The sequence below is a fragment of the Meriones unguiculatus genome, chromosome 5 (genome assembly GCF_030254825.1).
Source record: "Meriones unguiculatus strain TT.TT164.6M chromosome 5, Bangor_MerUng_6.1, whole genome shotgun sequence".
Lineage (NCBI taxonomy): Eukaryota > Metazoa > Chordata > Mammalia > Rodentia > Muridae > Meriones > Meriones unguiculatus.
In genome coordinates this window covers 40,096,027-40,119,173 of record NC_083353.1, presented here as the reverse complement: position 1 = coordinate 40,119,173, position 23,147 = coordinate 40,096,027, and the positions used below count along the sequence as shown (strand labels likewise).

Here is a 23,147-nt window from a genome sequence, read left to right as displayed (position 1 = left end):
GGTCATCCACAGAGATAAAGACAACCCACACTAAGGATGTTCTTCCTCACTGCACTGGTGACAGTTCAACATTTGCTGCACTTCAATGGTTTCTCAACCAAGAGTTCAAGGAAAAAGATCAGAGTGACTAGGATGTACAGAAAAGATCCAAATGAGAACCTGAGATATGACTTTTGCATACAGGGTTCCAGGTGTGCCTAGAGTGAAAAGAGGCACACTTTGAAAGCCCTTGTCCCCTTATTTTGAATTATCAAATCTATCTGTGATTATATATGGAAAATTTGGCAATATATATATATATATATATATATATGGCCTAAGTCAGTGATTTTTTTAAAAATACTTTGTTGGCATATTTTTAAAAATTCTCTTACATTTATTTTATCTTTCTCCCTAATCCACCCTAATCCCTTCCAACACCAGGTAGGAGAGAAAAAGGGTTAGTGGGAGAGGGGGTGCAGTTCTCTTAGCTGCTTCCTGCTGGTTAGGGTCATCCTGTTCCTTGGAGCCAGTCCAATCCTTGTTTCAGGAGATCTCCAACTTCTTGTCTCACTGCAGCAACCAGGAGCTGCAAGCGAGAAGCAGGAGCAGCCTTGTTCCTTCTCAGAGCTCCCATGCTCTTTGGGCTCCGGCATTTATTCTCTCTCCAGAGTCCTCAGAATTAAACTATCTGTAGCTGGCAAAGAACTTCTCTCAGAGCCCGCATGAGGCAAATGGTTTGCTGCTGTGGACCATCTGAATCAGTCCCACATCCCACACCTGGGACCAAAACAAAAACATGTTTCTACCCACAACAGTATTTGCTTTCCTTTTAGCTCAGTGAAATACTTGAGATAGCCCACTTTCATATTCTACCTATAGAGGCTGATACATATAGTATATATGTCATATATAAACTATACACACACATTTTCTGCAAGCCAAACAAGTCTCTTATGGAAATCAAGAGAATCCACATCTACCACAGGTAAAGGTGGGTGCTATAAGACCAAGAGGAGTGTGATATTGTAGTCAGTTTTTTAATCATAAAAAAAAAAACACCTAAGATAGTTAGCTTATGAATAGAAAAGGTTTGTTTTGCTTCATAGTGTTGGAAGTTTCAGCCCACAGTCAGTTATGGGAGGGTGCCATTGCAAGGAACACTCAGTAGAGCAAGCTGATCACTGAAGGCCTGGACAGAGGACAGGAAGTGGTGCTGATGTGGCTCAGTTGGCAGAGTGGTACCTAATATGCATGGTAGTCCTCGGATTTCTCTTTAGCATTTCATAATCCTAGGTGTGGTGACACCTGCCTGTAACCCCCGAAGTTGTTATGTGAAGGCAGGAGGATCAGAAGTTTGCAGACATTCCTGGCTACATAGCAAGCTCAATGCTGACTGGGCTGCCAGAGCCCTTGCTTTTAAAAAGCTGGAGAATGGTCTGAATATGGTGGTTCATGCCTTTAATCCCAGCACTCAAGAGGCAGATTGGGGTGGATCGTTATTTAGCCTCGTTTAGTTTCAAGCCAGTCAGACTTACACAATAAGACCTCGTGTTGGAAGACAGAGAAGTGGGGAGAGAATGAGCTGCATCTCCTTATCCCTTCAATTGAATACTCCCAAAGACCAGAAGCTCTGACCCACTTTTAAAGGTTCCATTGAAAGGGTTAGGCTAACTTTGTAACCTATATGTCTTCTAAAGCCTATAGTTTTGAGTTTTAGGTCCAGGTTAAGCTAAAGCCTCTTAGTACCTTTCCAGAGAGTGAAAAAATGTGACCCTATCCGTGAGGACAGATATAAAAAAGGGCAAGCAAGCAATGACCTTCACTCAGCAAAAGAACGACCAGACCCTTGTCCTTGAGATAGCGTTTCTTAGCAACGAACCTAGACTTCTTCTGATTAGCTTTTGACCTCCAGCCAAGAGTCCGCAGCCCCTAATCTTCAAGGATGAGCTAACCACCCCCACCTTCAATTGCAGCTGCATCCACACTTGGCAGGACTGGCCAAGCTTGAGCATCTAAGCCTAACCAATTATCTTACTTTATAGCTTCCTCATCCAATCCTAAATTGCCAAGACTGCAACTTCAAATCTCCCACAATTTTTCTTTTAAAAACCTAAAGGCCTTTGTCTCCCGGGGGCCACTCTTTGCTGACCAGCGGGGGTGACCCCATTGTACAATGGTAAATAAACCTCTTGCTTTTGCAACGAGTCTTGGTCTGGGGGAGTTTCTGGGAAGGGCGCGATTGAACTCCTGAGCTGTGAGACCCCAGGTCTTACACCATGACCTAGTAAAGAACAAAGCCTGAAAAACACTGTAGAGGAATTTTAATCCAGAAATAAGGCTTTCCCCCATCCCAAATCCCTCTGAGCCGCTCTCCTAAATTCTCTTTTTCTGTCTCTTCTGCTGAGAGTTGGGCATATCCTATCCTGACTCATTCTATCAAATCCTTTTCTAAGGGCGTGTCTGTATTCTAGTCAGAGTAGCCAGGCTGCTGGATTAAAATACCTCTGCAAATATATATTTAAATAAGGAAAAATGTGTTGTAACAAACTTTTGGTATCCCCCCGCCCCGGAGGGAAAAGGATACTCGTGTGAAAGTAAATACCATAAATACTATACAAAATGTAAACAAGTGACGAGGTCGTGAAGAACTCGCAGGGTGGGGCTGGACTGTCTGTCCCCGGTCCTGAGCAGTTCTACAAGTGCACGTATTAATTAGCGTAGCTGTGACACCGGCCTCCAGCTTCAGAACAAACAGAACCAAGGGCGGGTTGACAAAACCCACTCTACGCCCAGCGTGTGACGTCATCACGACGTGGCAAGGCGCACGCAAATTGCGGAGGCACCGGACACGGCGCTTTCCTGCGCCGACGCTCTGGTCCCAGCGGCGTCTTCTGGCAGCTCTGAGGCGCCACTTTGGTCGCTCTGGCACGCCTGGCGTTGGGTGGGCGGCATTTCTGCGCCCACATGAGCCACTGGCATTATGGCCGCAGTGTTCGCGGTCGGGGCCGGGACTTCGCTGTCCGTGCCGCACCCAAGAAGAAAGGCGGAAACCACATCCCAGAAAGGTAAGGCGCTTTGGTTCCGGGCTGGGTCGTTCCGGCCGCCTCGGCGGCCTAGGTCTCGGTGTTCTCCCGGCCGCGCGCCCTTCCGCCTCCCAGAGTCCTCCGCGCCGAACCCCACCACACACTTCCTACTCGGCATTCTAGGGTCTTAGGTGTGTCCCGAGGGGCCTCTCTCTGTGGAGCTCGGGCCAGCGCGGAGGGGCGCCGTGGGGCGCGGCTGTCAGTATTGGGTCCCTTGAGAGTCTTAAGATAGCTTAGGCGCTGTGTGAGGCTTCCGCTGTGAGCTGTACACTCCCTGCCCTTGGCACTAGCTGGAGAGGTTCTTTTGCTTCCAGGACTCTGGAGGCGGAGTTGTCATTTGAGGGAGTTTCCCCTGCCTGTGCCAATGGTTAGTTTTATGATTTTGCTTACGGGGGCCGTGAACACTTTACTTCCTGCGACTGTTTGCTTCCCTGCCTAGGTTTCAAAGTCGGTCGTTTTATCTCCACAAATAAGGAATAGCTGAAACCAGGCGTGGCCAGATCGGCCTCTCCCCTTCCTAGAATGCATCAAGTCCTTTGTTTTATCTCCACAAATGAGCAATACCTAAAACCCAGGGATGCACTGAATGTCCTCTCCTCAACCCCGGACTTCAGCAAGCACTCTTTTATTTCCACGAATGAGCAACACCTAAAATTCAGGATGGACGTAATGTCCTCCCTCCCTAGACTTTTATCTCCTGGTTATCTTTAGAGTCTGTCAGCTTTCCTCCTTCAGCATCCCGCTGTAGAACTTGCCTGTCATGTTGCAGAAAACAGGTGTCCATTTACCTACTGTCATTCCCTTCCAATCCATTCCTTTTTCTATTTTTTTAAGATTTATTTATTGTGTATACAGTGTTCTGCCTGCACGCCAGAAGAGGACACCAGATCTCATTATAGATGGCTGTGAGCCACCATGTGGTTGCTGGGAATTGAACCCAGGACCTTTGGAAGAACAGCCAGTGTTCTTTACTTCTGAGCCATCTCTCCAGCCTTCTCTAATCCATTGTTAACATACCTTTATATGGTTCATTATGTAAACTAAATATTGAATAGTAGTTGGGAGACAGCTCACAGATGTAAGGTAAAGCTTGGCTTTAAAAATAAAAAAATAAAATAAAAAAACATAACAATCCCTGTCATGTCCTGTAACAGTAGGTTCCACTGTTCTGGGGTCTGCTGTGTCTCCAGCCAGGTCTCTTGCCCACTCAGTCCTCACTCTGTGCTTCAGGTTTACTGAATGAACTCTATTTATTTATAATTCACAGACAGAAACCAGCTCCGTTCTGACTCTCCACACTGACCCTGGGCATGACTGAAATTCAGAGTGTCTATTCATGTAACAACTGGGCAATTTCTACACATTGAATTGATGTCACTTATGTGGAAACCAAAAAAACTATGTGCAGTGAAAGTATTGAGTTTGAGCTCTTTCAGCTAGTGTATAGGTAGTTATTACTTCTTACTGTCTAACAGTTTTAGTTACCATACAAAATATGAATTTCATTGACATTTTCTACATGTGTATCAGACTTTCTTGTTATAGTAAGACACACAATACAACTCCCCCCCTTATTTTTCTAGTTTCTTTCCTCCTCCTAAATAATTCACCAATGTTTTCATGTCTCAAATATGTATATTCATTATATATTTAAAACTAGATTCTACATAGGAGGGAAAATGTACACTATCTGTTTTCCTTCCCCCTTTCTGCCTCTTGTTACTCTCTCCCCTCCCTTTAGGCCTCTTCCCTGATACAATCCCCCATCTGCTTTCATGTCTGATATATCACCTTAGTATTTGATGCTAGGCTGGATTTATTAGGGATACAAAGGTCTGACCATTCTTGCTTTTGGGTATTTCTTGTTTTGGAGACCTGTGTGCTATTTTGTTGTCTTGTATCTGTTTTCAAGATAGGGAAGCAGGTGGAAGGAAAGTGTAGGTTGTTATTTGTGCAGAATGAATAGGTTTGAGGGACGAAGGGCAGAGCAGAGTAAAGGGACATTTTGTGTGTGCTAGGTGCCCCATTATCTTGGAAGCTTATTCTTATAGGAGGCAAGGGTGACATTCAGTTTGATTAACAAATACGCTATGTCACAGATGGAAAGACTATCTTCCAGTTGGACAACGGATGCCTGGGACCCGTTTCATTGCTTTCAAAGTTCCTTTGCAAAAGGTAAATGAAAGTTAATTCAGTATATTTTCAGAACTCAGCGTTTCCCGTGGAGAACACTAGCTCTCAACCTGCTCGCTCTCCATTTTCCTGGTTTGTGTCACTTTATTGTCCTGAAACTAGATCCACAGATAGTAGAATCTACATCCATATCTAATTATAGGAAAAGACAGTGTAATTCCTTTCCTGTATTATAAAGAGCCATTATAGTATGTCGTATTTTGTGTTTGCCTGACTAAACTAGATGTGTTGATATAGTGGTCGCTCTACTGGGAATTCAGTAGAATTGGCGGGGATGGGGGATGTAGGTAGGTAGGTGGTTGGTTGGTTGTGAAATGCAATAGGTTTTAAGGCTTAGAGAAAGTGTTTTTTTTTTTTTTTTTCCTTACCTTTTTAACTCTGAAGTCATTCAGGCAGGGGGACACAAACACAGAAGTAAGTATATAAAAGTGAGCTTTTGTTCTTCCCGCCACTGGAAGAAAGACTGTTCCGAGCTTTCAGAAGAGCAGAGCCTGCCCTTTGAGCCGCGTGTGCTCATCGCATAGGGCTGGAATAATGCATAATGTGGTACGGACTGTAAGCAGGTGGCTCTCTCTTCACTCTCCGACAGAAATTTGAAGCGAAGCTTATGCCAGAAGAATGCTTTTCTCCTTTGGATCTTTTTAATAAAATCCAAGAACAAAACGAAGAACTTGGATTGATAATCGATTTAACATATACTCAGCGCTATTATAAAATAGAGGTAAGTGGACTTTCTAACTGAAAACAAAACTCACAGTAATTTAATAGTTTTCATCCTGTGCTGATGTGAAAACCATGCTTTATTCATAGGTAGTAATGATTTTAAAAGAAAAGCAAATAGTGTCCCTAATTCCATATTGAAATGAGATTGGAGGCCGGGCATGGTAGTGAATGGCTGTAATCCCAGTTCTTAGGAGCCTAAGGCAGGAAGATCACAAATTCAAGGCCAGCTTGGGCTATATAAGTCTTAAGCAACAGCTAAACACACACACAATTCCTTGGATACAGTAACTGAACTATAATATGTAGTAGTCATTACCCAAGTCTTTCATCAGGAAAAGTTCTGTAACCATTGAACATCAGTTCTTCCTTCTCCTACAGTCCTCTTACCTGCTTTACTACCACAGATTTCCTAGTTCTAGGTATCTCATACACATAGCACAATGTAGCATGTAGCTAAATGTTTTTAATTTAATTAAAGTATAGTTCTGTCATTTCCCTCTTCCTTTCTTTATCCTCTTCCAGCCCTCTTTTTCATAGCCTCTTTTTCTTTACTGTTGCTGTGTGTGTATGCAAATATACAAATGCAACCTGCTGAGTCCATTTACTTTTGCTTGTATGTTTTTTCAGGTTGACCACTTTAGAGTGCTTATTAGAAGGTTTAATTCTCCCTCTCTCTGTAGTTTTTAATTGCCTGTAGTTCTTCATCTAGGGGTAGGGCCCTTTGCAATTTCTCCCATCCATGTTGGCTTGTCAACTGGTGTTATTGTTCAGATCTTGTTTAAGCACCCATATTGTTGAAATTTCATGGGTGTAGCTATCCCTGTTATATCTATAAAGAATAATCTTGCAGCGGACTTCCTGGTCCTTGAGCCCAAGTCTTTCTACCTCCCTCTTCTGAGATATTCTCGGAGCCTTAGATGTAAGGGTTATACTTTAGGTGTATCGATTGGGCCTCACAGTCAGTTGTTCTCTGCATTTTGACTAGTCGTAGCTTTTTGTAATAATTTTTTTGCTGCTGGAGGAAAAAGTATCTTTGATGAAGTAGGAAAGTTATCTGTGGAGTAAATTTTTTGAGGTTTATTTTTATTTATTTGTATGAGTGTTTGCCTGGTTGTACATATGTGCACAAAGGACATGCTGGGCCTGTGGAGGGCAGAAGTGGGCATTACATCCCTATAACTGGAATTACAGATGGTTGTGAAATGTTGTGTGAGTGCTGGGAATTGAACCTGAGTCTTCTGCAAGAGTAGCCAGTGCTCTTAACCATTGAGCCATCTCTCCAGCCCCAGTATCATGTAACACTTGTCTTTTTCTGTCTGAATTATTTTAGTAATTATATTTCTGACATTTATTAAAGCACATACCAGAATGTTTTTCTTTTCTGGCTCAATATTAAGTTATATGTATATGCTGTGTTTCATTATTGCTCCTATCTGTTTCAGCCCATTCTGCCTTCCTTACTCCCTGACCTCTGTGTATGGGGGGAGGGCTAGTCTTTGTTTTGTTTTTTCACGAGAAAGAGTCCCACTATGAGGCCCTGGTTGGCCTGAAATTCATTATATACACCAGCTGGTCTCCAACTGCCTACTCCTGCTTCCCATGTGCAGGGATTCAGTGTGTGCACCACCACCTCCAGCATGTTCTGTCTTTATTTTAAAGGAACCCTCAGATGTTACAGAATTTATCTCTACATCTTTGGTCTGCATATTTAAGATACAATATGTTTTCTTAATATCAGTTCTTTTATGTAAGATAGGCAATCTGATAACTCCTAAGTATCATAAAAATTGCCAATTTGCAGGTAGTTTTCTGCCAAATTTGATTAAGTGTCCTGAATGCTGTCTCTGTCCCTTTTATTTTCTTGTTGTCCCTCTCTTGAATTCTGTGCTTTGAGAGACCCTGCTAGGCTGTAGTGTCTCAGTGCTGGCTGAGCAGCTCCCTGTGCTGGCAGACTCCTTTTGCTGTCAGCAACTGGGCTAGCACAGCCGATTCCAGACTGAGTTTTCCGTCCTCCTTCTCTCCCTCCTCTCTCCTTCTGTTCCCCTGGTTTCTCTTTTCTTTCCCTTTCCTACCCTCCTTCCCTCTCTTCCTTATATTTTTGTTTTGGGTTTAGTATTTGAAACAGAGTCTTAACATTTAGCCCTGGCTCACCTAATACTCCTGATCTTCCTCCTCAGTCTCTCTAATGCTGGAATTATAGATCTACAGCGCTCCACCTGCCTTGATTCTTTTCTTTTTTTTTGAGATGGTGTCCCCTATTGCCCAGGCTGTCCTCAGTCACCTAGCCTCTTGCCCCTACCTCCCGAGGGCTGTGATTATAGGCATGGACCATCACACCCAGCTTGATTTCCTTTTCTAAAAAGTATTTGTTTTAATATGTATGTTTGTGTCCCAGCATGAGTTTATGTGCGCCTCATGCGTACTAGAGCCTACAGATGTTAGATCCACTGGAACTGGAGTTACAGACAGCTGTAACTGGCTATATGAGTCTTGGGAAGCAAACCCTCACTCTGCCAGAGCAGGAAAGGCTCTGAGCTGAGAGCCACTGCTCCGGCTGCCTTGATTTTCTTTGTAACATGGCACTTTTGAGCATGTATATTTTGAGATGGGTTCTTGCTATGTTGCCCATGTTGATCTTGAACTCTTGTGCTCAGTTGGACCTTCTGCCTCAGCCTACTAAAACGCAGAGACAGCAAGGGCGCACTGCCTTGCCTGACCTGAGATGTTTTCCCAGCTGGTCATGTGTTAGGGTTAGATAATGAGTGGCTGTGTCTTATGGTATTAGCAGTTGTTGATGACTAATCTATCCATTCCTTTGAGGGCTCAAAAAGTTGATTTTCTTCTTTCTTTTTTCTTTTTTGAGACAGGCTCTTGCTGTGTAGCCCAGGCTGACTTCAAACTCAAGAGTGTCGTGCCTCAGCCTCCCAGAGTCTAGGATTACAGGTGTGCGCCACCATTCACCAGGCTGTGCAGGTGAATCTTACCATTCATGTTTTACTTAATGACGTTTTTTGCTTGTTTATTTACTCAGTGATGTCAACAGGGTATTTCCTCTGTGTAACAGCTTTCAAAATAATATCTTGGTTCCCTGATCCCTGCCAATAGTGGCTAGTCAGATCTATTTAATTAATTAAATTTTTTCTATCATTACAAATGCCCCTGCAATTGCCTTTTGCAATTAGAGTACAGGTGGAGGGCTTCCCGTTGGATAGTTGGAACGTCTCAGTATGTCTCCTAAAACCTTTTTTAAAAAATATGTTTGAGAATTTCATACATGTATAATGTGCATTTTGATCACAATCACCCCAACACCATAGCTAATTCATCCTGATTTTCACTCTCAATGTCATGTCCTTCTTTTATTTGATTTTTATAAGTTCAACACATGCATGAAGGTACCGTGGAGGGTAGAAGAGAGTGTCACATCCTCTAGACCTGGTTGCGAGCTGCCTCATGTGGGTACTGGAAACTGAGCCATTTCTTCACCCCACACCCATGCTGCCTTTTAAAAAGGAACCACTGCATCCAAAATTAGCACTGTTCAAGTGCACGTGTGTGAAGCATCTATTGGAACATGGCCGATTACCCAGGGCCACACTCCTGAGGAAGACTGGCTCCCCCTTCCCAAGCCGCTATCAGCTGCCAGTAGCTCCTCAGCCTGACTAAACCATTTCTCAGTGCTAATCTGTTGACGTGTCCTGATCATCTGTGATCACTTTTTCTACATGAAAGAAGTTTCAGGCTCATCTTAGCTGTTTCCTGCTCCAACTTGACTCAGCCCTTGCAGAAAACTTTGTGCTGATAATTTTCCAGACACTGTTGTCAAGCATATTCATTGTTAATAGAATGTTCTGAAGCTTTTCTTGTGGATAGAGCTAGGAACTCTGTAAAATTCATGTTAATGCTTTCCACCTAAACCCAGAGTTACAGATTTTCACATAACCTCTCTTTTTTCCCTGAGATTTCTTTTATTTGTGTGCGTGTGTGCATGCATGCATGTGTGTGTTTTGTCTGTGTGTTTTCTGTGTGTGTCTGTCTGCCACATGTGTGTAGGTGCCTGCTGAGGTCAGAAGAGGGCGTCGGATCCTCTGGAGCAGGAGTTACGGCTGTTGTGAGCCATCAGACATGGGTGTTGAGAACTGAACTACGTCCGCTGGAAGAACAGCAAGCACTCTTAAACTCTGAGCCATCTCTCCAGACCCACACCTACCCTCTTTGTTTTTTTGTTGTTTTTTTCCCCCAACCATAAACTCCTTTGCCCAGCTCATTACTACTTTGTGAAGGCACAGAAAGGTGAAATAACTAAGTAGAACTTGTTCATATAATTTTTAGTCACGCAATATATGCACCCTCATTCAAATTGAATTTGGTGTATTTTGTATACTTCATGACTGTTCTGTAGTTGTAATGAAAATCAAGTGCTATTTCCTAGTTGAAACGGCTTTGTAAGAAGTACCTCTTTATCTTTAGTCAGAATTGCTATCACAGTAAGTTTATCATTACCAGTTTATATTCAGGCTCCTCATATCTTTCTTTATCTACCTACAAATGAAATAATATATACTTTTCTTTGTTTTGCTTTCTAGGATTTGCCAGAAACTATTTCTTACATAAAAATTTTTACAGTTGGTCATCAGGTACCTGATAATGACACTATTTTTAAGTTCAAATGTGCAGTTAAAGAATTTTTAAAGAAAAATAAAGACAATGGTAAGTCCTTGTGGTTTCTTTTTCTTTTTATCTTGAACTCTTTTGTACATTTTGAATAGGTTTGGGGACTTTTTTTTAATCTTTCTTTTTTTTTTATTTTAATGTGTGTGTGCTCGTGGCTATGTGCATGTGAATGCAGGTACTCAGTCCAGAGGCATCAGGTTCCCTCCACCTGGAGTTATGGGCAGTCGTAAGCCATACAGTATAGGTGCTGGAAACCAAACTTGGGTCCTCGTCAAGAGCAGATGTCCTCTCAAGCACCGAACCATCTCGGTGTTGTCTTTGAAAATGTCCGCTGGTAGTAATAAAGTGTTTTTCCTCTTGTTGGCCACATAAAACAAAACTTAAGTGAGAAATGTGTCTATGATGGAAGTGTTTCTCTTATCCTTTTTGCTAAAGGATGAGTGGTAGAAGATTAAAAATCTCAGGGTCCGAGAGTTCCATAAAGAAGCAACAGAAGACACAGGTTAGGAGTGACAGCCCCGTAGGAAAACAGCACAAGTAGGCCTAGAGAATTGCATCTTTGTCACACATACTGAAGGTGTTTCTGTTGTTTTCCCATTTTGAGTATAGTTGTGGTTGTTACTAGCACAAGTGGAGGCTGGACTGAGGTCTGTAGATTAACTGCAGAGCACTTACCTGGCTTACATGAGTCCTAGCTTCAAACCTCAGCACTGCATATACAATCAATTCCAGTTTCCTCTTTATGTCAAGATAGATGGCTTTGTCTAATGCAAGTTTAACCTAATGGTGCCTCTGTAGTTTACATCATTGTATCTAACCAGTACTTGCAAAATTCCATAACAATGAGCTTTTGGTAGGTGATTCTTGATAACGTTTTTAAAGTCACTTTACTTTTCAACATAGCAGTAATATTTCACTAACTTGTAAGTGTTGCTCTTCAGAAAGTTTCCCAATTTATTTTTGGTGTATCTTGTTTCCTTTACTTAACTCTGAATTTCTTGTTTTATAGACAAACTTATTGGTGTTCACTGCACCCACGGCTTAAACAGGACTGGCTACCTCATTTGCAGGTGAGTTGCCAACCCAAAAGCCAACAGTGTTTAATGTGTCTGTGTGGTTGCAATAGTAGTGTAAGCTGGAAGTGGGTAAAGTATAGAGCAGTGTTGTCTCTACCCAGAGACTGCCATCAGCAGTATATTGCAGAGCTCATAAATGCAGATATAAGCACACCTATGTCTATCTGAAAGTACATTCAGATTTGCAATTTAATATGCAGTAGGTATCTTCCTGTGGAAGTATTTGGAGACCTTATATTTTAAAGGCTACACTGTTTTTGGTGTGTTTTTGTTTTTGTGTTGTTTTGTTTTGCATACTAATGAACATGCAAATCAGAACTTGGGGTATGATAAAATATAAAAGCGGTATGAGCATCTTTGGATCCACATGCCCCTGACTGAGCAATAACCTTACTTGACATGCAGATTCTGAATTCAGATGTGATTCTTAAAGAATTGTGTTGTGTGACTTTATGTTTGTCCATTCAGACAATCCTTACCGAGATCTGGTTTGTGTGAGCAGTGTGAGTGCTGGCAAAGAAATTTAACCTCCGTGTGAAGAAATAATGAAGACTATAATAATAAAAATAATAAGAATATAGATCTGTCACTGTCGTGTGCTAAGGAAGATGGGTCCATGGTACCATGAGATCAAATGATAGGGCAGTCTGACCTACCATCAAAACAGTACATTTCCAAGGAAGGGTTGAGCAGTACCTGACAGTTTTCCTAGTGCTAGCGGTGTAAGGACACTGAAGAGAGACTACGGCTCAGCCAAGACCCTAGAGTAGGAAGGGTATGCTGCACTGGAGGAGGTGGCAGTGCAGTAAGTATGGCATTGAAGTGGAGCTGCAGGTGTGGGAAGGCTCAAAACTAGGCCATGCAAAGTGGTATTTCAGTCTGCTTGTTGTTGCACCTTTTGGGGGGGTGTTGAACACATCTCTTTCTGCTGAGTAAGAACATTCTAAGGAGGTAGAGCAAGGCGTCATCAGGTTTTTGTATGAACTGAAGTGTGGTCACTTGGACCAGGATGTCGAGGCCATTTTGGTGGAAGGATGTTGTCATCACTGTCAGGACCCTGGTGGCAGATTGAGGGTGAGAATGAGGAAAAAGTGGGTGACAATAATGGTAGCTCCTGTTTCTGGCCCATATAAGTTGGTTTTCCAGTATTTTTAGCTATGTTACTATTTTTCCCAGTTGCTTTATGTGTTGTTGGTTCCTGATGAATATACAGTAATATTAAGGAAGCCTCCTGTTTTTAGTTCACAAAGCATTTGATGAAAATAACTACTGAATCTATCTTTTAAGCATTTTCCAGTTTGGTCATGCATTTCCTTTATTAATTATGTTGTTATATTAATGTAAGTACCTTTATTAATAAATTTCTTAGTCAATCTTTGGGTAGTCTTTTTTTCTATGGTCATGACCTGTCATTTTGTAACTGTTGGATTAGATATCTAGTATTTTCTTAGGATCTGTATGTCTCCACTTGTAAGTGAAATTGGACCTGTTTTGATTTTTTTTTTCTTATATTTAAGTGACCCAAATTATGTTGTTTTGTTAGATATTTGATTGATGTAGAAGGCATGAGGCCAGATGATGCAATTGAATGTAAGTATGAGGGGTGTCACTATTTTTCCCTTTCTATAAAAGCTAAATGTGGAAATGGTAGATCCACTTTTTAGGTTTTGGAAAAAATTTCATATCCAATATAAGATGCCAAAAAGAAAGTGAAGAGAGAGAAGGAAGGAAAACTAGCTCTTGGGGCTGGGGATGTGGCTCAGCGATAGAACATCTGCTGAGCCTGTGTGAAACCTGAGTTTGATCTCCAGTACCAAAAGAAAGAAAGAAAAATAATAGCAGCATAAGTTGTCTTTTGCCAAAAGCTTATGAAGGAACCTATCTGCAGGTAGTGAGGTGTAACAGCATAATGATTAGCCAGTGCATATGAGCTTTGGTCTCAACCTCTGGGCAAGATTTCTTCTGTGACATTGTTTCTGATAGTACATCTTCATCCACCCCTCAGTATTCAACAGGTGTCGGGGGCACTGCATAGAAAGACAGAACTACATTGAAAACCTGCAGAATCATCGTGTCAAAAAGGAAGTCTTCCGTTTGGTTAGGTGAGGTTTGTGGTTAGGGAATCCTCTTTGAAGTAATTCATGTGCTACATTACCCTGGAACTTTCTCACTTGCTGAGTAAACCCTAAACCAATAGAAATGGGGAAGATGAGATCATATGTTCACAAACCAAAATACGTAGTCACTAAACTAGCCACTGGAACTGGAGTCTTGTGACACTGAGGACACTTCTCTTCTAGAAACCGGAATGTTAGTACGTCTAAGTCAGGTGGTCCTGAAGACGCAGCACATCCTATGGCACAAGTCCATACCACTAACAAGCCTCTGCACCAAGGACCTAGGAACAACCGGCCTGCTGGCCGTCCACCACCTTTCCGGCGTTTTCATACCCAGACCCAGCAGCCACTCAGGTACCTGTTCTCCCTTTCCTCGAACTGAGATGGAAACTGTCCTTTAAGCCGGGAAAGTACATTGTGGTAGTGGCCAGCAGCTGCCGTTTCTTCAGATCAGTTTCAGTCACGCTGCCCTGCAAATGAAAACCTGAGTGGGAAATGTGTGGCTCTTCAGAGGCAGATGAGAAAAGGAAATTTTATTTCTTATTTGCAAATTTAGTTTTATCCAGGAGGAGTTAGATGGGGCCACTAGAAGATAAAATCTTACATTCTTGGGATCAGACCCAAGCCTCTACCTCTGAGATAGAGCCCTAGGCTTTGAGACTTCTGAATTCTTCAGCTACGTTGTGTTTGGAATAAGGAAGGCTGTTACTCAAAGAACAAAAAAAAAGCCAGGTGGGGTGGTGGGTGCCTGTAACCCCAACACTGGGAGCTAGGGACAGGGAGATCAGGGGCTCATCAGTGTCTACATAGTGAGTTTGAGGTCAGCCTAGACCACATGAGACTCTGTCTCAAACAGAAAAACAAAACAACAGAGAAAGAAATTTTGAGAGATAATAAACTCAATAGAGATATTTGCAAATGATTTGAGCAAATTAAATCATAAAAGTATTTCACTTAGGAAATGAGAAAATTCTTGGTTCAGTCAAAAAAGGATTCTCCAGAGAAAAGGAAAGCTAGAGAAGGGAGAGAAGAGGGTAGGCGGGTAGACAAGAGAGGCCTTTATTAAGGTGACTGACACGTATGACTGTAGGTGAAGTCCCTCAGCAAGTCCTCTGTAAGCTGGAGGCCCAAGGAGTATGGTAACTATAGGAGTTGTGAGGAAAGGCCTGAGAAGCCTTGGGATAGGGGGTGGAGGAGCAGGAGAGGGTAACTTTGCCTTTCCTCTGCCTTTGTTCACAATCCCATCTACATGATTTGTGCCTGCCCCATGCGAGGCAGATCACCCTTATTCAGTCTGCGCTTCATGCATCAGTCTTCTGTAGAAACACTCTGTTGACAAGTGCAAAAATAACACTTCACTAGCTCTGTAGCTGTTCCTTACTCTAGTCAAGATGCTATCTAAAATTAACTATCACAGCTTGCAAGATATTTTTGGCTGCTAATTTAGGTTAAGTTTTTATGAGTACTTGAGGGTTCTGTCGGGCTGGGTTTGAATTTGTCTCCTTACTCTGCCATTCATACTATGTGCAGTCTTGGGTGAGACCACATCTTTAATTTCCATTCTCTGAGGTGGAGATTTTCAAACACACAACCCATAACTATGGTTGTTGTTGCTACTTTTGTTAAAGCAAATTGGTACATTGTAACACTTTTTTTTTTCTTTTAATGCTGCTGGTGACACTGAGCATGGGAGTTATCCTTTTGACTTAATTTTGATGGCCATGAAAATGTTCAATTCTATTGAGACTACTTTTCAAATTCTGCTGTCTAAGACAGAGCTAGATGCACTGTGTATTGTAGTATATATTATGAGATGCTAATCCCCAAAATATTGATGGTCGGAAAACTCATAGTAGCCTGTGATTCTAAGAATGGGGAGACAGCTAAGTGACCATAACCGTACTGTGACATTTTATAAAGCTACTGAAATTGAAACTTATTTATAATAGTAAAAAATAATAGCAGGGGCTGGAGAGTTGGCTCAGCAGTTAAGAGCACTGCTCTTGAAGAAGACACAGGTTCAGTTCCCAGCAGCAACATAGCTGCTCACAACTGACAGTAACAACAGTCAAAAAGGTGAAAAGGAATAGAGACTAAAGAAGCAAATCATCCTTTTTGACAGAGTGGGATTGTGTGAGACAGAGAGAGCGCCTTCATGTGAAGTCAGAGGACAACTCCAGGTCACCCCCCACGCCTTCAGCTTGTCTGAGACAGAGCCTCTTGGAGTTCCCCTGCACCTGCTAGGCCAGCTGCCTTGGAGCCTCCAGGGATCCCCCTGTCTCTGTTTCCATATTGTCATAGGGATTACAGACACATGCTACTGTTTCTCGGCTTTCTATGGGTTCTGTGGTTCCAGCCCCACGTCCTCACACATGTGCCACAAGAGCTTTACTCACTGAGCCATTGCCCCAGTCCTAGCTCCATCTTATAAAAGTGAAGAGAAAGATAAGTGATTATCTGCTTGGGTCATTCAGGTAGGAAAGAGTAGGATCAGAATATCTCTTAATTTTATAAAGCTTATTATATGTTACTGTTGATAATGATTTATTGCTTCTTGTTTAAGAAAATTTTCACAAAGTCAGAGTGTTTTCCGGAGAGGCCTTATCCCTCCTCCTGGTCCAGCTGGAGAGGACTATTCACAAAGAAGATTCTTCTGGAACATGAAGCCAAGTGCCAGTCAAGCAGCCCAGAATAAGAAGTGAACTTCTGCCAGTTACCAGAGACATTTCTACCCAGCCTGCCGGGGGCGGACCCAGTGAGACACCCTTGGCTAGACTGTTTAGGGGCCACCTGAGACCAGAGCTGAACAGAAGACAGCTGGATGACTTTTAATAAAATCAGGTCAAATGAATTAAAACAATTTTAAGCATTTTTTAGCTTTTTTAAATCTTTGATTACTCCTTCCTGTGTGTTAGGTTAAAGATGAATTGCATTGCTTTTTACCTGCTGATGAAGGCACAGCGATAGCAGCAGTCCAGAACACAGCGTTCCAGGCTTCAACTTTACTCAAAGAATTTTCAGTGGATAAACTATTTTTTAATTGTCTTTTGCTTTCCCTGCGTATTTCCTTTGCTCATGCTTGTAAAGTGTGTGTAGATGCAGAGATTCATTGTGCTTTACCATTCTCTGTTACTGACAATCTTGAGGATATCTGTTTTTCTTTGACTGTTCAAATTTTCTACTAAAAATCTAGCCAGGAGACAAGTTTCTTTGCGCCTATTCTCTGTGCTTGTAGGACTCTGATCAGCTTTCTTTCCTTGGTGGTCATTGTTGGAATCTGACCAGCTTCTTACTGAACTGCCAAGTGAGGCAGCTAACACAAAGAAGTGTTAGAGAATTTTAGGAAATGATTTTAGGGAATGATTGATTGCCAACTTGGGCAAGAGAAACTAATTGATAAACCAGAGTTCTGGTTAAATAATAATTTACCTGACGAGGCAACTGCCACCAACTATCCAGAAGGCTTGAAAACCTCTAGATTTTGAAGGTTGAACAGACGTTCTTGGCTACCTGGGAAGACTAAGGGTGGCGCTGATCCTGAGGACCTGTGTTCAGGATCTCTCTCCAGTGGCCTCCCACACTGGAATGGTGCTCTTCCTCTGGAACACACTTCAGGCTACTTGGAGGTGCTAATTCCTTCAGCTGTAGAACTCACTCAGGAAGTTGCTCATCAGAACACACCGCAGTCCATAACAAGTGATTGTTGAATGACTGGGCGATTTGGCTCTTATCTTGAAAGCTTCTGGTTCTGAGAATTGTCAAAGTGAGCAGCTGATGCTACACAGAGTAGCATCACACAGTAGTTATCTTCCTCCACATGTGAACGTGGAGCCTCACCCTAACGGAGTCCCAGTAGCTCACCCAGCCTTGCCTGGGGCTGATTTGCTCCGCACTCAAACGATGGCTCACCACATTTAACAGATGCTTGCTATGAGGCGTCCCCTGCAGAATTGTCTCCTGGAATACACTTTTTAGGAAATGAGAACAGACAGTTATGAAGCAAAAGAGGACAAGGCTGGGGCAGGTGCAGACGTGCACCCTGTCTAGAAGGGGCAAAGAGCACCTTGGCCAGGGACTTCTGTGGGGGACACTGCCGGGAGACAGCTACTGCATGAGCTCTGCTGCCTGCCTGTTCCTCTGTCTTTGGATTACCAACACCTTAAGACCTGGTTTATCACAGGGTACCTCATAGCTTTTATTCTTACACACTGGTGTGGCTTCTGTCCATGTCAAACCATCCAAAGGCCTAGTGGAAGGAAGCAGCAGCTTCTTTTTAACACATTTCTAGTGGTCTGTGTAGTATTTTTAAATAGTATTTTTATTTTAGAAGCACACATGAGTACTTTCCCAGGTAGCTTTCCTGAGATTACCATGGAAAGGCATCCTCCTCCGTGTTACCTGGTTGTCAGGTCTCACAGGTAGCCAGCTTAAGTACTTCTGTCTTATTCTATTTATCTTCCTTCATTGTTTAAGTACTATTCTTACAGATCACCATTTCTATGTTTTTCAGTTTATGATAATATGTGATGATGAATTCTTGGCAAACGAGGATGTAGCTCTCAGCCTATCCACCCCACAGCTGTTTGCCAGGTTTTGATGAAATTCTTGATAAGTGTTAGTCATCATGAGCCATAGTGCTCCGTGGTTGTGGGTTCTTTTATGTCTTCACCTTCATGTTCTTGCCTCATTCCTTTGTCCTTTTCCCGTTGCCATGTCATATTCATCCCCCATAGCTGATAGTATTATAAACTGTCTCCGTGTAAGTGATGTGCCCTTGTGGTTTGACCCCTTTTCTGGAGCTTCTTAAAATGCCCTGGTTAGATACCAGCACCAGTTGTTAGGGCTGCCATGGTCGAGTGTCATAGATGGGGCAGTGTAATCTGCAGGAATGTTCTATTTCTCATAGTTGTAGAAGCTGGGGAAGACGGAGGCAGTGAGAATAGGATCTTGTAAATGGTTGGTACCTCACTGTCTTCTATGTCTTAATACATCTCTTAACCCCTCCCTCCCTTTTTTTTCTTTTTAAATGATATGCCAAGATGTATCCTCAGCTCTCCTCAAAGATGCCAGTCATTAGGTTCTTTTTGGAGACTTTATTTTAATGTTTTTGCCTCTTTAAAGATTGTACCAAATGCAGTGCTATTTCAGATACTGGGGCTTAGAACTTTAACAGGAATCTGAGGAAACACAGCTGTCCACAGGAAGCACACTGTCTATTCATTACACCTGGGACCCAGCTCCTGACTTGAGCCCTCTTCTATCTTACTTGTCATTTCTTAGAACGCCCTTATGTCTCCTGGGTCCCAGGGTGCTACTTTCATGACTGCAATTTCCCATTTGATCATTATGTCTGTCCTTCACTAGCTTCTGGGGCTGGGTGGGATGTCACCGCTGAATCAGAACTGACCTGTTTGATTCTTTCTCTGTTCCTGTACTTTGATTAGCTACAGGGTCAGGTAGGCACTTTCCAGTGCATCTCTTCATGCTGTTCCGGGTGTCGCTGCTGGCTGTTGAAATCCTCTATCTTCTGGTCTCGAACCTCTGTCTGTAACCTGTAATTTGTCTCTTGAAGTCTTAAGGTCTTCATCTCAGATGATAGAGTGTTTTCTATCCACAGTGACAGATAGCAAGTGAGCCCTTTCAGTATGGTGAATTGCAAGAAGTTTTTATTTACTGCTGTTGTATTAGTACTAACCCTAACCGTTGGCAGCTTCTGGTTGGATGTTGGGTTCCTTTCCTGGAATGTGCCTTTGATTTAATTATATTTTTTTTAACCTGTTCACATTAATCTCTAGTATTTTTTCTGATGTGTTGGAGATGCTGGGCTTGACAGGGTCTCGAGCATGCTAGACATGTTCTCTGTTATTGAGGCATGCCTCCAGCCCTCTTCTGGTCTATACATCTATATGATTTGTGTAAGCATAATAAAAACATAAAAGAAAATATTTCCCAATATTTAAATATATTACATATATGCTTTTTTAAAAAACCAGACACGGGTCTCAGTATGTTGCGCAGGGTGGCCTCCAGGGCTCCATCAGTCCTCCTGCCCCAGTCTCCTGTGCAGGTGAGACTTCAGGTACATGCTCTCGTGCCTAGCTCTAAATTTTAATTTCTAAGAGTTATCTCTAGTTTTTAATAACTACATTATACATCTTTTTAAATTTTTATTTAATTATTTATTATCTTTACATTATTTTGCCTGCATGTATGCCTGCAGGGCAGAAGAAGACACAGGATCTCATAGATGGTTGTGAGCCACCATGTGGTTGCTGGGAATTGAACTCGGGACCTTTGGAAGAACAGCCAGTGCTCTTAACCTCTGAGCTATCTCTCCAGCCCTACATTATACATCTTAACTATTAACACTCATTATGGAGGGAGGCCCCATGTGGGATCCTAACTAAATGTTCTTTCCCATAAAACTAACAGCTTCCCAGAACTGTGTCCTGGAAACAAGTTCCCATGTGTTCTTTCCTCTTGCAAGTGCCAAATGGCATATGGCTTCGGGGTTCCATGATCCTCTTTCTGCCAAGGTTTTCTGTGTCTAGCCTCAAGCTGAATTTGCTAGCCATTTTGTGGCTATAATAGGCCATACACTCTGCCTCATCTTTAAAGTTATCTTTGGTTGTCCCTTGGTCTGAGCCAGTCATTCATGCTCAGCTGTAGGAACCACTATAAAGTCTTCTCCCCCAAACCCTACCCCCAGTGAATGCTCTCTCTGTGTACACTGTACCTTGTGTCATTATTTAATTCAGGTTCTGTGCCACGATGTGAGAGTGGCACAGTATGACAGTATCTTTTGCCAGGGATGGGAGGCTGCACCCTGTTTTGCTTTTATCAAAAAAGTCTTTACATTCCCAAGCTAAATCTGTAATCCCAGCACATGGGAGGCAAAGGCAGGCAGATCTCTGAATTCCAGGCCAGCCTGGCCTACAGAGCAAAGTTCCAGTACAGCCAGGGCTACATAGAGAAATCCTGTCTTGAAAAACCAAATGAAAAAAACCAAAAAAAAACGATTCCCAAGCCAATTAGGAAACATCGACTCTGGTCCTGTGTGTTACTGTAGCCCCACACCAGGGGCTACGGTATGACCCCTCTTTCAAGTAAAGGGGAGTGGTACAGGCCAGGCCATGGGATCTGAGTTCCTGAGCTGCTACCAGAGGATGAGGTGATTATCCAGAAGCATGGAAAATCCACTGCTGGAGAGGACAGGAGCCTGGTAAGCAAACTCCTGTTCTGTCATGCTGTGAGTTGCTTGCGTGGTTTCACCTAAGGAGCCCTCTGGAGAGAGTCCGCAGTAATAATACCGTGGCAGAGAGCCTTGGCTGGCTAAAGCTGTGCAACAGCACATCACATGGCTTTGTTCTTTGCTTAAGATGCTTCCTTACCACTCTGTACCTTTTTGTTATTTTGTTTTTTGATTTCTCTGTGTAGCCTTGGTTGGCCTCAAATTCAGAGATTGCCTGCCTCTGCCTCTCAAGTGCTGGGATTAAAGACATGTGCCACCAGTGCCCAGCAAATACCAGTGACTTAATTTTTGCCTCACAATTTGCTTTCTAGAAGACCTCAGGTGTCTTATGGATCAGGCAGTCACGAGCTCTTAATGGTTTAACCTTACACATGCTTGATACACCTGGTGTCTTCTTCTGCCTTGACATAACTACAAACCCTTAGATTGTTTGAGACCACCAGTATCAGTTACATTGAAGATAACAATTTATCAATAATTAAGGTTTCATTTGGAGTTATATTTGCACGACATGGAGATAAATTTTAGAATCTGGATTAAAATTATATTCAGTTAATACAAGAACAATTCAAGCCTATCTTACAAACATAACACTCTGCCAAGCCTTCTGAACTTGCACATGCCATATAATGCTCTCCCTTGCATCTGTAGGAAGAGCGGAAGAGCAGTCATTAGCTCTGAGGTAACTTTAAAAAGAAAACGAAAATGTTTTGTGCATTCCAACAAAAAGAATATGCAACAGCCCCAAACTCCACCCTCCAGTGCCCCCACTCACCCACAGCTCCTCCCATCAACCCAGCCCCTGGCATCTGCTGATCTAGTTTTCCTCTTTTCTGAAGTGCTGTGCAGGTGAAATTAGTATATAGACTTCTGAGTGGGCTTCTTCATTTAGATACTTCTTTTAAGGTCTGTGCCACAGAACAGATCTGATGCTCACTCTTCCCTCTGTTGCTGAGTTACTGCTTTTTATGGTTGTCTTGCACTTGGCTTATTCCTTGACCAGTTAAAAGATATTTAGGTTGTCTGTAGTTGGGGTTTTTTGGTTTTTAATTTTTAAATCTTCCATAAACATTTTTCATATTGGGTTTTATGTGAATATCTTCATCCCCCTCCCACCTTTGAAGTGTAATTGCTGCCATGTATGTTTAACTTTACAATAAACTGTCAAACTTTCCCAAACAGCTGTACTATTTTGTATCCCACCAACAGGACGTAAGTGTTCCAATTACCCTCACTAGCAGTTAGTACTGCCAGTGTGTGTGTTCATGTGTGTGTGTATCCTCAGAAGGCACTGTCTACCATGGGAGTTTTTGGGTTGGTTGTTTTTTTCTTCTTTTTGTTTTTTTCTTATTCAGTTATTCAAGACAGAGTTTCTCTGTGTAGCCCTGGCTGTCCTGGACTCTGTAGATCCGCCTGCCCCTGTCCCCAGAGTGCTGAGATTGAAGGCATGTACCACTGTACCTGGTTCCACATTTTGTTTTTGTTTGGGGGCAGGGGGGTTGTTTTGATTTAAAGACAGGGTGTTTCATTGGCATAGAGCTTTCCTGAGTAAGCTGACTGGCCAGCCAGTGTCAGAAATCCACTTGTCTACCCTGCCCACCTTTCCATCCTTTCGCTGCCTGATTGTCTCTCCAGCTCAGATTTTAGCTATTTCAATGTAAAAAGATGTTGCCTGATTTTCAAATGATTTTAAAGATACAATTGATACACACTGTACATGTTTAAAATTGTTTTGGTATGTGTGGTGGTTTGAATAGGAATGGCCTCCAGAGAGGCATGTGTGTGAATGCTTGGCCCTTTAGGCATGGCACTCTTAGGATATGTGGCCTTGTTGGGGGTAGTGTCACTGTGGGGTGGGTTTTGAGGCCTAGGCTCAAGCTACGCCTAGTGTGGCACACCAGCCTCCTTCTGCTGGACCAAGATGTAGAACTCTCCGCTCCTTCTCCAGCACCATGTCTGCCTGCCATGCTTTCCATCGGGATGATAATGGACTAAACCTCCGAACTTGTAAGCCAGCCCTAATTAAATGTTTTCCTTTGTAAGAGAT

General features: G+C 42.6%; 1 protein-coding gene across 1 annotated transcript; it reads left to right on the top strand.

The window, feature by feature from the left end:
* The first annotated feature begins 2,790 nt into the window (after positions 1 to 2,790).
* Positions 2,791 to 22,279, top strand: Dusp11 (dual specificity phosphatase 11). The gene is made up of 9 exons (XM_021634514.2): positions 2,791 to 3,047; positions 5,165 to 5,240; positions 5,848 to 5,979; positions 10,568 to 10,691; positions 11,665 to 11,725; positions 13,275 to 13,321; positions 13,737 to 13,833; positions 14,032 to 14,202; positions 16,412 to 22,279. The coding sequence occupies exons 1-9, from the start codon at positions 2,947 to 2,949 to the stop codon at positions 16,548 to 16,550; spliced, it is 948 nt and encodes a 315-aa protein (XP_021490189.1). The 5' UTR covers positions 2,791 to 2,946; the 3' UTR covers positions 16,551 to 22,279.
* Positions 22,280 to 23,147: the final 868 nt, after the last annotated feature.

Coding starts and splice junctions, on each gene's coding strand:
- Dusp11 (XM_021634514.2), top strand. CDS start 2,947: ATGAGCCACTGGCATTATGGCCGCAGTGTTCGCGGTCGGGGCCGGGAC. Junction 13,834..14,031: donor GAAGTCTTCCGTTTGGTTAG/GTGAGGTTTGTG, acceptor CTTCTCTTCTAG/AAACCGGAATGTTAGTACGT. Junction 14,203..16,411: donor CAGACCCAGCAGCCACTCAG/GTACCTGTTCTC, acceptor TTCTTGTTTAAG/AAAATTTTCACAAAGTCAGA.